This window comes from Lepidochelys kempii, chromosome 12 (assembly GCF_965140265.1).
Source record: "Lepidochelys kempii isolate rLepKem1 chromosome 12, rLepKem1.hap2, whole genome shotgun sequence".
Taxonomy (NCBI): domain Eukaryota; kingdom Metazoa; phylum Chordata; order Testudines; family Cheloniidae; genus Lepidochelys; species Lepidochelys kempii.
The window spans coordinates 5630724-5644185 of record NC_133267.1 but is presented as its reverse complement, the minus strand read 5'-3'; the positions used below and the strand labels follow the sequence as shown (position 1 = coordinate 5644185).

At 47.6% G+C, this 13462-nt stretch overlaps 1 protein-coding gene across 5 annotated transcripts in view; it reads right to left on the bottom strand.

The window, feature by feature from the left end:
• PLEKHG4 (pleckstrin homology and RhoGEF domain containing G4) overlaps window positions 1-13462 on the bottom strand; it is a 171011-nt gene that overhangs the window by 125732 nt on the left and 31817 nt on the right. For all 5 annotated transcript variants that reach the window (XM_073307290.1, XM_073307293.1, XM_073307294.1 and 2 more), the window contains exon 4: window positions 974-1186. In XM_073307290.1, coding sequence (XP_073163391.1) covers window positions 974-1186 — 213 coding nt within the window. The remainder of the gene's footprint in view (window positions 1-973; window positions 1187-13462) is intronic.

Genomic DNA, 13462 nt, shown 5'->3' with positions numbered 1-13462 from the left:
TATTAAAATACATTTTGTTTGAACAGACCCAGCTTACCAAGCTATCCAGATCATGATGTATGACTGCTGTCTTCTGCAGCATAGTTATAGCCATATGCTCGAAAGCTTGTCTCTCTCAACAACAGAAGTTGGTTCCCTAAAATATATTACCTCACCCACTTTGTGTCTCTAATATCCTGGGATCAACACAGCGACAACTGTCAGTACTGGGGCTTGTGACTTTGCATTGGGAATAAGGAGGGAGGCAGTAGCTAGCTAAGTGGGGCGGTTGTCACTCTGTGTGGGTTTGCAGAGAGCCGAAGAGAAGGAAACTGGAGGGGTTTGTTGGGGAAAGTTTACTGGCACCGAAGCCAACCAGGAGCACCCAAGATTCACTGCTGGACCGGAACTCTGTCCTGGATTCCTGAGCTCTGAGTCTAGATGCAGTGCTTGGCATCCACCCTTTCACACTGGACACTCATGGTAGATGAACCCTTGTTCTAATGCTCCCCTTATCTTTCTCCTGCTGTTTTTCTAAATTCATCCCTCTGTAAATAAATATTTCCCTTTCCTATATTCATTGTACTGTTCCAGTGTGTATGTATTTACGTTGGGGATTGGAACAGGTGCCCCTGGGGTGGAAGGGAGTTTCCCTGCTGGGTTCCCGTGTGCACCTTTCCTTGACCGCAGCCACCCCACAGAGTGGACTCCGTCTTGGCCACAAGGGTGTTATAGTTACATTAGGACTCCTGGATGCAAATTATCCAGTCCTTCTTGAGAGTGAGTTCCTGTTTCCTGCCAGTCCGCGACTCAGCTTGAAAGCTCCAAGAGCTGGCGAGCGAATTTCAGAAATGTTTCTAGTGAAAGGAATACGGCACACACAGACCTCCTGCCCCCCGGGAAAGTCTAAAATGCACCCCTACCAGCAGCACACCTACATCAGCCCTTCTCCAGCATAACACTTCCTGCCCATCCCTCTGGCTCAGTTACTCACCTGGCAGACAGGCAACTCCACTCGTGAGTACGTCGAGGTTCACTTCCTTTGCTGTGACAGGTGCAGTTTGAAAACTTCTGGGTGCCACATCAGATGGGGGCTCCTGGTGAGTAACAGCTGCTGAGCCTTCCTCTGGGGAACAGACTCGACCCACTGGCTCCCACGAATCTGTACACACTTCTTTTATCTTTTCTCCCCCTTTCAGCCGTGTTCCTGTAAAATAAGAATAATCCCACTGGTGTCAAGGGCCTGGGAGCAGAACACATCCCCTTTCAGAGGTGTCAGCTAACAAACTCCAGACGCAAGAGACCTGCCAGGACCACCGGCACCCCAAAGCTCTTCAACAGCTAGTACCGTTACCAAGTAAACTGCTGCATCAATACCTGCTGTCACTACGCCCCTTATTTACTAATAGAGAGACATTTGGAGCTACTTAGTTAAACAGCTGTTCCCAGAAAGCTGTATCTCTTCCACTGTGGCTTGAAGTGGGACCCCTGGGAACTCTAGGAGCGAATGCTGCTGTTTATAGGGTGACGCCCATCCCATGCTACTTGCAAGCTCCCTTTTCCCAGCTTTTTAAATAAAAAAGTTTTAAGTTGTCTTTGTGCCCTACGAGAATTCTGGGCAGCAGGTAGGAACAGGGACGGGTTCCAGGCCTGAAGGTCACGGACACATTGAAGAGTTTGCTGGTTATCTTATGATGACATCATTCTCTGATGGAGTCCAACTCTGGATACACTGGCCTACCCCAGATAAGTGAAAGAAAGGATGCCTTGTGCCTGGACCACATACTGGGAGGGAGGAGATTAGGGTTTCATAAATACATAGACTCCAAAGCCAGAGGGGACCACTATGATCATCTAGTCTGATTTCCTGTATAACACAGACCGGCAAATGTCTCCAAAATAATTCCTAGAGCAGATCTTTTAGAAAAACAGTCCATCTTGATTTAAAAATTGTCACTGATGGCGAATCCACCACAATCTTTGTAAATTGTTCCAATAGTTAATTACCCTCACTGTCAAAAATTCACACCTTCTTTCCAGTCTGATTTTGTCTAGCTTCAATTTCCAGCCACCAGATCACGTTTTACCTTTCTCTGCTAGACGGAAGAGCCCATTACTAACTCTTTGTTCCCCATGTAGATACTCACAGACTGTGATCAAGTCATCCCTTAACCTTCTCTTTGTTAAGATAAACAGATTGAGCACTTTGAGTCTATCACTATAAGGCATGCTTTTTAATCCTTTAATCTTTCTTGTGTCTCTTCTCTGAAACCCTCTTCAATTTATCAATGTCCAATTCACCAGAATTGGACACAGCCTCAGTCACACCACTGCCAAATACAGAGGTAAAATAACCTCTCTACTTCTACTCAAGATTCCCCTGTTTATGCATGATTTTATGTTTTCTTCCTGGTTACTGATAAAAATGTTAAATAACATAGGGCCAAGAACCAATCCCTGTGGGACCCCACTGGAAACACACCCATTCAATGATAATTTCACTTTACATTTTGAGAGCTATCAGTTAGCCAGTTTTTAATCCATTTAACACATGCCATGTTAATTGTATATTAGTCTAATAAGTGTTATGAAGGGAACAGATATATGAGCAGCAGCCTAGTGGAAGACCTGGGAATAGAACTCATGATCCCTAAGCTTGCAGTTTAATGCACTAGCTATGGCAGAACTGGTATGAAATACCCCAATGGCTTCAGAGCTTTGTGCCTGGGGAATTTCAGACCTGGTCATGTACAGGGCCCTGAGTCTGGAACTCTGCTATGATGCATATTGCAACAGACAGAATATCCTATAATATCCTGAACAAAAGTTTATCTTATGGAGGTAAGATAAACTTTACTGAACTGAGTTCAACCTTACTGAATTTGGGGTCCACTGTATTAAAAAATGTGGGTGTGCATGTGGAATTTATGTATTTCCATGGGAAGTGCAAATGGGAGAACAGCAAGGGAGTGGTCAGGCTAATTCACTCAGGTGGGACATCGGTAGAGAAGTCACCCCTGGAAAGGTGCACATACACTAGTTCAAACTGGGTTCCCCAGGGACCAACAGACAAAGACAGGGTCTGCGTCCTGTTCCAGAAAATGGACAGGACCCCAGGTCCATAGAGGGTCCCAGTCCTTAGGGCAGGACTGGAAGGACCAGGGCTACTGAGGCCACATAAGATTGATGGCTTGTTCTGAGCTAAAGCTGTGATGAACTTGTAATCACAAGGCATCCCCGTGGGTGGCGGGGTGAAGAACTGCTCCTGCCATGTTGGGGTGAACCCTGGTAAGTTTATTAGCATGCATGTAGGCTCTTTTATTGTGTTTAATATGTTTCCTTTGTAACAGCTTAAGAATAAAGTTGGCTCAGAACTGTAGCCATTATACCTGTTAACCATCTTTGTAGAGAAAGCAAGCAGGTGTTCTTTGGCAATTTGTCTGCGCTGGGAATAACACAGTGAAGGCAGGGAACTGTGCAGTCTGGAAATACCCTGGTCAGAAGGGAGAGGGACATGGGTCTCCATGCAGATAGCCAACAGCTGGGGAGGTGGAGGCCTGAGAGTGGGTGCCCTGGCTGGACCACAGAGGGGAAATACAGGAGCAGTTGCGCTGAACTGACAGGTATGTTCGGAGAATTGTCATTATGATTTGGAGCAGGGGCTGTGGGATTCTGTGGCTATCCAGCCTGCAGTCCCAATGAGAGCGTTTGCTTTGGATTAGTAATTGCATCATTACAAGCAGGTTCAACCTGTCCTGTAGAATGGTCACCAAGGAGGGTAACTGGCAAAGCTGTGTCCATCTGGAGCAGCAAGGAAAGGTAACCACTACGAACCACAAAGAGGGAACTGGAAAGGAATTCAGCGCACAGGAACGTCTCTCTCTCATCCTCCCAACCGCTGCCCAGCACTGAGACAGATAGCAGGGCAGCTGTGAGCTGAGCACGGGCCATTCCTCACCCAAACCAGGGAATACACCCCCTCTGCTTCTGCACCTAGACTACATCGCTATTTGTAACATATTAAATGCAAGAACAAATATGTTTGCAGAACACTGAAGCCCTGACTGAACTGATGAGGAAAGGCATCTCTCAGAGGTACAGCCACTCTGGCTACAGCACAGATCAAAGCTGCAAGTAAGCAGTTCTAGCAGAGACATTTTTTCAGAAATATGAATGAATTGTGCATGCTTGTGACCTCACCCTTTGTGCTGCCATCGGCAGGGGGGTCAGTATTTAATAGTGGACACCAAGCAAACCTAGGTGATTCAGCAGCTGAGTCAGTCCTGATCCAGTACCCTGGCACACCAGCCATCCGCTCCCAAGTTCCACTCTGTGTCCCAATTCCACTATCTGGGCTGGACAACTATAGCTGGAAAAAACACTCGGTACAACTGTCTTCTACAGGCTGCAGCTGCTGGAGCTGCCAGAGACTAGTGCACTTCAACTCCTGGTGGCTCTCCGTGCTGGCCTCCCAGTGTGGGGAGGGGGTAGGAAAGAAAGGGGAACCTAAGGATATTAAAAGAGAGAGAATATGCCAGGACAACTGGAAGGGGGAACCTGGAGAAGGGAGAGAGAGAAGGGACAGTTGCCCCTGGAGATGCCAGAGAAAGAAAGGGCTACTGGTCCTTGACTTCCATTTGCCCAGGGGGCGGGACTAGAAGGAAGAACCTAGGCAGTTGTAAGGAACAAGTCCATGGGAAGACTAGAGAGGAGAGAAGGAAAAGGGGGAAATCTCCTGGTGTGAGCTACAGGGGACTGCAGGTCACTGGGCTTCCCAACCAGAAGGCCAGAGCCAGTTGGGCAGGGGGCTAGTGTTGCTGGAGCTGTGCAGCCTTCACACTGCACCAACCTGACGTCTGCTTGGTCGTGAAAAGAAGCCAATTCCTGGGCTTCATGAGGTAAGTATTTCACTGGCCCAGCCAGGTTGGGGCATTCACACCTCACTGATAACAGGGCTGCAGCACATCTGTTCATGTTAATGCAAAGTTGTGAAGGGGGGGGAGCTTAATTTTTAAAAAATGGAAATTGCAGAATGTAGCAGATTGCAGCAAAATCTGCAGTGAGAGCACGGGCATACGAACTTGCCACACCTGCAGATTTCTCCTTTCCCTGAGGTTAAGGCAGCAGTTGTGGGGGAGGGCTGCGCTGTACAGGTTGCAAAGGGGCTTTGAAATTCCTCTTGCAAACTGCCTCAGCAACAGCCTAAGAGCCTCAGCTCTTTCCAATTCAGCACAGTGTACTAGATCATCACTAATGGGCGGGGTAGTAAAAAAATCATCGCAGACGCTGCGGAGCATCCTTGGAAGTGATTTTTCAGTCATATAACCATTTAATTCAGAGCCAGTTTCCCCCCAGATGAGGGCTCCTTCCACGGCAAATCTGACTTGTATTTACATGATCAGTGCAGGGGGAACGGGAGCCGGAATTTCTGTAAGTGTGAGCAACCTGGGTTTGCCGGGCTCTCCCAACTCAGACACAGCAGAAGGGGCTTTGCTCAGACTTTCCAAAGACAGTTCACTTTTGGGCAGAGATCAAGCAAAGTATGTTTCAGCTCAATTTGGGAAGTTAGGGGTGGGATAAAATATGGGATTATAATGGCAACAGTTTTACCATAGAATCATAGAATCATAGAATATCAGGGTTGGAAGGGACCCCAGAAGGTCATCTAGTCCAACCCCCTGCTCAAAGCAGGACCAATTCCCAGTTAAATCATCCCAGCCAGGGCTTTGTCAAGCCTGACCTTAAAAACCTCTAAGGAAGGAGATTCTACCACCTCCCTAGGTAACGCATTCCAGTGTTTCACCACCCTCTTAGTGAAAAAGTTTTTCCTAATATCCAATCTAAACCTCCCCCACTGCAACTTGAGACCATTACTCCTCGTTCTGTCATCTGCTACCATTGAGAACAGTCTAGAGCCATCCTCTTTGGAACCCCCTTTCAGGTAGTTGAAAGCAGCTATCAAATCCCCCCTCATTCTTCTCTTCTGCAGGCTAAACAATCCCAGCTCCCTCAGCCTCTCCTCATAAGTCATATGTTCCAGTCCCCTAATCATTTTTGTTGCCCTTCGCTGGACTCTCTTCAATTTATCCACATCCTTCTTGAAGTGTGGGGCCCAAAACTGGACACAGTACTCCAGATGAGGCCTCACCAATGTCGAATAGAGGGGAACGATCACGTCCCTCGATCTGCTCGCTATGCCCCTACTTATACATCCCAAAATGCCATTGGCCTTCTTGGCAACAAGGGCACACTGCTGACTCATATCCAGCTTCTCGTCCACTGTCACCCCTAGGTCCTTTTCCGCAGAACTGCTGCCTAGCCATTCGGTCTCTAGTCTGTAGCGGTGCATGGGATTCTTCCGTCCTAAGTGCAGGACCCTGCACTTATCCTTATTGAACCTCATCAGATTCCTTTTGGCCCAATCTTCCAATTGGTCTAGGTCCTTCTGTATCCTATCCCTCCCCTCCAGCGTATCTACCACTCCTCCCAGTTTAGTATCATCCGCAAATTTGCTGAGAGTGCAATCCACACCATCCTCCAGATCATTTATGAAGATATTGAATAAAACCGGCCCCAGGACCGACCCTTGGGGCACTCCACTTGATACCGGCTGCCAACTAGACATGGAGCCATTGATCACTACCCGTTGAGCCCGACAATCTAGCCAGCTTTCTACCCACCTTATAGTGCATTCATCCAGCCCATACTTCCTTAACTTGCTGACAAGAATACTATGGGAGACCGTGTCAAAAGCTTTGCTAAAGTCAAGAAACAATACATCCACTGCTTTCCCTTCATCCACAGAACCAGTAATCTCATCGTAAAAGGCGATTAGATTAGTCAGGCATGACCTTCCCTTGGTGAATCCATGCTGGCTGTTCCTGATCACTTTCCTCTCATGCTCCATGATTTTTCCAGGGACTGAGGTGAGGCTGACTGGCCTGTAGTTCCCAGGATCTTCCTTCTACCCTTCCTTCTACCACCTCAACTATAATGTGAACTGGCAGGGGGTTAGACTAGATGACCCTTGCAGTCCCTTCTAATCCTGTAGTTCTATGATTCTATGAACTTACCTATCAAGAATTTCACTCTGTAGCTCTTCGAACTTACAGACACAGAACTGCTGGCAGGGAACGCTGCTGGAAACGAATACCAAAAGGATAGCAAATTGTGGCTAGTTCACTTTGGAATTGTATCTCTAAGGTTATGTCTACACTACAAGCACTACAGTGGCACCGCTCAGCACTCCAGCTACACCACTGCAGTGTAGACACTCACTACAGTGCGGGAAGAGGTTCTTCTGCCACTGTAGTAAATTCACCCCCTTGAGAAGCAACAGCTAGTTGACGGAAGAATTCTTCTGTCAGCCTAGCAGTGTCTATACTGGGGCTCAGCTCGGTCTAACAACATCTCTCACGGGGGTGAGTTTTTCAAACCGAGAGTGATGTACATAGGTTGACCTAAGTCTTAGGTGCAGATGAGGCCTTAGTTGTTCTTTGGGTTAGAAATGGCGAGATGAATCATAATGAATTAAACAAGCACCTGCCATCCAAGGATCTCAAAGCCCTCACAAATGTTATCAACCGAACTAAGCTTCCCACATCTCTGTGAGGTACATTATCCCCTTTTGCACTTTAATTTGTCTGTACAAAGTGCAAGCTGGTCTCCATATTGGAAGAGAAGGTTCAAGGTCTGGAGCAACAGCTATCGATCTTGCGTTGCATAAGAGAAACTGAAGATTTTCTGGACAGATGTCAGGATATGCTTCTACGGACACAATGTTCTGAAGATTCAGAGCAGGCTGCGCAGTGGGGACAGGAGGATGGTGAAGAAATTTGGCAGCATGTGACCTCCAGAAGAAGAAAGGGGAGCATCCATGTACCAGCAACGCAGATACAGGTAAGTAACCGTTTTCATGTTCTCTCCACAGGTACTAATGTGGAGAGTGGACTAGATGATACATCTGAGGGAAGGGAACAGAAGGAGACTCCACCGATTGGAAGGCATGAGATGCACAGTCCTAGGGTTGGGGGTTCCATGACCACCACTCCCAAGAGAAGGAGGCGGGTGGTAGTGGTCGGGGACTCTCTCCTCAGGGGGACTGAGTCATCTATCTGCCGCCCCGACCGGGAAAACCGAGAAGTCTGCTGCTTGCCAGGAGCTAGGATTCGCGATGTGACGGAGAGACTGCCGAGACTCATCAAGCCCTCGGATCACTACCCCTTCCTGCTTCTCCACATGGGCACCAATGATATTGCCAAGAATGACCTTGAGCGGATCACTGTGGACTACGTGGCTCTGGAAAGAAGGATAAAGGAGTTTGAGACGCAAGTGGTTTTCTCGTCCATCCTCCTCATGGAAGGAAAAGGCCTGGGTAGAGACTGTTGAATGGTGGAAGTCAACGAATGGCTACGCAGGTGGTGTCGGAGAGAAGGCTTTGGATTCTTTGACCATGGGATGGTGTTCCAAGAAGGAGGAGTGCTAGGCAGAGACGGGCTCCACCTAACCAAGAAAGGGAAGAGCATCTTCGCAAGCAGGCTGTCTAACTTAGTGAGGAGGGCTTTAAACTAGGTTCACTGGGGGACGGAGACCAAAGCCTTCAGGTAAGTGGGGAAGTGGGATACCGGGAGGAAGCACGAGCAGGAGTGCGCAAGAGGGCAGGGCTCCTGCCTCATACTGAGAAAGAGGGACAATCAGCGAGTTATCTCAAGTGCCTATACACAAATGCAATGAGCCTGGGAAACAAGCAGGGAGAACTGGAAGTCCTGGCACAATCAAGGAATTATGATGTGATTGGAATAACAGAGACTTGGTGGGATAACTCACATGACTGGAGTACTGTCATAGATATAAACTGTTCAGGAAGGACAGGCAGGGCAGAAAAGGTGGGGGAGTTGCACTGTATATAAGGGAGCAGTATGACTGCTCAGAGCTCAAGTATGAAACTGCAGAAAAACCTGAGTGTCTCTGGATTAAGTTTAATAGTGTGAACAACAAGGGTGATGTCGTGGTGGAATCTGCTATAGACCACTGGACCAGGGGGATGAGGTGGATGAGGCTTTCTTCTGGCAACTCACGGAAGTTACTAGATCGCAGGCCCTGGTTCTCACGGGAGCAGTTTATATTGCTGGGAGAGCAATACAGCAGTGCACAGACAATCCAGGAAGTTTTTGGAAAGGGTAGGGGACAATTTCCTGGTGCAAGTGCTGGAGGAACCAACTAGGGGCAGAGCTCTTCTTGACCTGCTGCTCACAAACCGGGAAGAATTAGTAGGGGAAACTAAAGCGGATGGGAACCTGGGAGGCAGTGACCATGAGATGGTCGAGTTCAGGATCCTGACACAAGGAAGAAAGGAGAGCAGCAGAATACGGACCCTGGACTTCAGAAAAGCAGACTTTGACTCCCTCCGGGAACTGATGGGCAGGATCCCCTGGGAGAATAACATGAGGGGGAAAGGAGTCCAGGAGAGCTGGCTGTATTTTAAAGAATCCTTATTGAGGTTACGGGGACAAACCATCCCAATGTGTAGAAAGAACAGTAAATATGGCAGGTGACCAGCTTGGCTTCACAGTGAAATCCTTGCTGATCTTAAACACAAAAAAGAAGCTTACAAGAAGTGGAAGATTGGACAAATGACCAGGGAAGAGTATAAAAATATTGCTCGGGGATGCAGAAGTGAAATCAGGAAGGCCAAATAAAACTTGGAGTTGCAGCTAGCAAGAGATGTTAAAAGTAACAAGAAGGGTTCTTCAGGTATGTTAGCAATAAGAAGAAAGTCAAGGGAAGTGTGGGCCCCTTACTGAATGAGGGAGGCAACCTAATGACAGAGGATGTGGAAAAAGCCAATATACTCAATGCTTTTTTTGTCTCTGTCTTCACGAACAAGGTCAGCTCCCAGACTACTGCACTGGGCAGCACAGCATGGGGAGGAGGTGACCAGCCCTCTGTGGAGAAAGAAGTGGTTCGGGACTATTTAGAAAAGCTGGACGAGCACAAGTCCATGGGGCCGGATGCGCTGCATCCAAGAGTGCTAAAGGAGTTGGCGGCTGTGATTGCAGAGCCATTGGCCATTATCTTTGAAAACTCATGGCGATCCGGGGAAGTCCCGGACGACTGGAAAAAGGCTAATGTAGTGCCCATCTTTAAAAAAGGGAAGAAGGAGGATCTGGGGAACTACAGGCCAGTCAGCCTCACCTCAGTCCCTGGAAAAATCACAGAGCAGGTCCTCAAGGAATCCATTCTGAAGCACTTAGAGGAGATGAAAGTGATCAGGAACAGTCAGCATGGATTCACTAAGGGCAAGTCATGCCTGACTAATCTAATTGCCTTTTATGATGAAATAACTGGCTCTGTGGATGAGGGGAAAGCAGTGGATGTGTTGTTCCTTGACTTTAGCAAACCTTTTGACATGGTCTCCCACAGTATTCTTGCCAGCAAGTTAAAGAAGTATGGGCTGGATGAATGAAAGGAGGATACACAGCTACAGACTAGGGACCGAATGGCTAGGCAGCAGTTCTGCGGAAAAGGACCTAGGGGTGACAGTGGACGAGAAGCTGGATATGAGTCAGCAGTGTGCCCTTGTTGCCAAGAAGGCCAATGGCATTTTGGGATGTATAAGTAGGGGCATAGCGAGCAGATCGAGGGACGTGATCGTTCCCCTCTATTCGACATTGGTGAGGCCTCATCTGGAGTACTGTGTCCAGTTTTGGGCCCCACACTTCAAGAAGGATGTGGATAAATTGAAGAGAGTCCAGCGAAGGGCAACAAAAATGATTAGGGGACTGGAACACATGACTTATGAGGAGAGGCTGAGGGAGCTGGGATTGTTTAGCCTGCAGAAGAGAAGAATGAGGGGGGATTTGATAGCTGCTTTCAACTACCTGAAAGGGGGTTCCAAAGAGGATGGCTCTAGACTGTTCTCAATGGTAGCAGATGACAGAACGAGGAGTAATGGTCTCAAGTTGCAGTGGGGGAGGTTTAGATTGGATATTAGGAAAAACTTTTTCACTAAGAGGGTGGTGAAACACTGGAATGAGTTACCTAGGGAGGTGGTAGAATCTCCTTCCTTAGAGGTTTTTAAGGTCAGGCTTGACAAAGCCCTGGCTGGGATGATTTAACTGGGAATTGGTCCTGCTTTGAGCAGGGGGTTGGACTAGATGACCTTCTGGGGTCCCTTCCAACCCTGATATTCTATGATTCTATGATTCTATGAAATGCCATTGGCCTTCTTGGCAACAAGGGCACACTGTTGACTCATATCCAGCTTCTCGTCCACTTTAACCCCTAGGTCCTTTTCTGCAGAACTGCTGCCTAGCCATTCGGTCCCTAGTCTGTAGCGGTGCATGGGATTCTTCCGTCCTAAGTGCAGGACTCTGCACTTGTCCTTGTTGAACCTCATCAGATTTCTTTTGGCCCAATCCTCTAATTTGTCTAGGTCCCTCTGTATCCTATCCCTACCGTCCAGCAATTCTACCTCTCCTCCCAGTTTAGTGTCATCTGCAAACTTGCTGAGGGTGCAATCCACACCATCCTCCAGATCATTTATGAAGATCTTGAACAAAACTGGCCCGAGGACCGATCCTTGTGGCACTCCACTTGATACCGGCTGCCAGCTAGACATGGAGCCATTGATCACTACCCGTTGAGCCCGACAATCTAGCCAGCTTTCTACCCACCTTATAGTGCATTCATCCAGCCCATACTTCCTTAACTTGCTGACAAGAATACTATGGGAGACCGTGTCAAAAGCTTTGCTAAAGTCAAGAAACAATACATCCACTGCTTTCCCTTCATCCACAGAACCAGTAATCTCATCATAAAAGGCGATTAGATTAGTCAGGCATGACCTTCCCTTGGTGAATCCATGCTGGCTGTTCCTGATCACTTTCCTCTCATGCAAGTGCTTCAGGATTGATTCTTTGAGGACCTGCTCCATGATTTTTCCAGGGACTGAGGTGAGGCTGACTGGCCTGTAGTTCCCAGGATCTTCCTTCTTCCCTTTTTTAAAGATTGGCACTACATTAGCCTTTTTCCAGTCATCCGGGACTTCCCCGGTTCGCCACGAGTTTTCAAAGATAATGGCCAGTGGCTCTGCAACCACAGCCGCCAATTCCTTCATCACTCTCGGATGCAACTCGTCCGGCCCCATGGACTTGTGCACGTCCAGCTTTTCTAAATAGTCCCTAACCACCTCTATCTCCACAGAGGGCTGGCCATCTCTTCTGCATTTTGTGATGCCCAGCGCAGCAGTCTGGGAGCTGACCTTGTTAGTGAAAACAGAGGCAAAAAAAGCATTGAGTACATTAGCTTTTTCCACATCCTCTATCACTAGGTTGCCTCCCTCATTCAGTAAGGGGATGTATATGTAGGGGCATTGCCAGCAGATCGAGGAGCGTGATCGTTCCACTCTATTCGACATTGGTGAGGCCTCATCTGGAGTACTGTGTCCAGTTTTGGGCCCCACACTACAAGAAGGATGTGGAAAAACTGGAAAGAGTCCAGGGGAGGGCAACAAAAATGATTAGGGGACTGGAACACATGACTTATGAGGAGAAGCTGAGGGAACTGTGATTGTTTAGTATGCAGAAGAGAAGAATGAGGGGGGATTTGATAGCTGCGTTCAACTACCTGAAAGGGGGTTCCAAAGAGGATGGATCTAGACTGTTCTCAGTGGTAGCTGATGACAGAACAAGGAGTAATGGTCTCAAGTTGCAGTGGGGGAGGTCTAAATTGGATATTAGGAAAACCTTTTTCACTAGGAGGGTGGTGAAACACTGGAATGTGTTACCTAGGGAGGTGGTGGAATCTCCTTCCTTAGATATTTTTAAGGTCAGGCTTGACAAAGCCCTGGCTGGGATGATTTAGTTGGGATTGGTCCTGCTTTGAGCAGGGGGTTGGACTAGATGACCTCCTGAGGTCCCTTCCAACCCTGATATTCTATGATTCTATGAATTTATTGTAGTGACACTGGTAAGGAAATACTATGGCTATTTTTAAAAGCCACGTACTCTCAGCTTTGAAACAACATTTTGGTTTTCCTGAACCCTTAACTCATACTTTACTCAAAATATTTTTAACATAAGACCTTTCAACTGAAGGGCCACTGGCCACAGCTCAGAATAGCAACATCCAGGCGGGACTCACCTAGTTCTGCAATATCACCACTGGCATGTCCTTTAAAACCCTAGTGTATTTTTGAAACAGAAAGGCCCTTTGCTTTCCCCCAAGTATTATGTCACTAAGTTCCACTACTGCAGTGATTAGACATTGCACATGAACTGGAGAGCAGCCAGCATCTCTCACTTTCATTATCTCATAACCTCAACTGGAATCAGTTATTTTTGGACTCCTCAGATAGGAACATTGAAGCACTGAGGCAAAGAGACACTGGGGTCATTTAAAAAGTGTGTGGCAAAACCCTGAATGCCCAGGTTTTCTGACTTCCAGCCATGTGGCTTTCACCTCTGGGTAATCAGGCAAAATC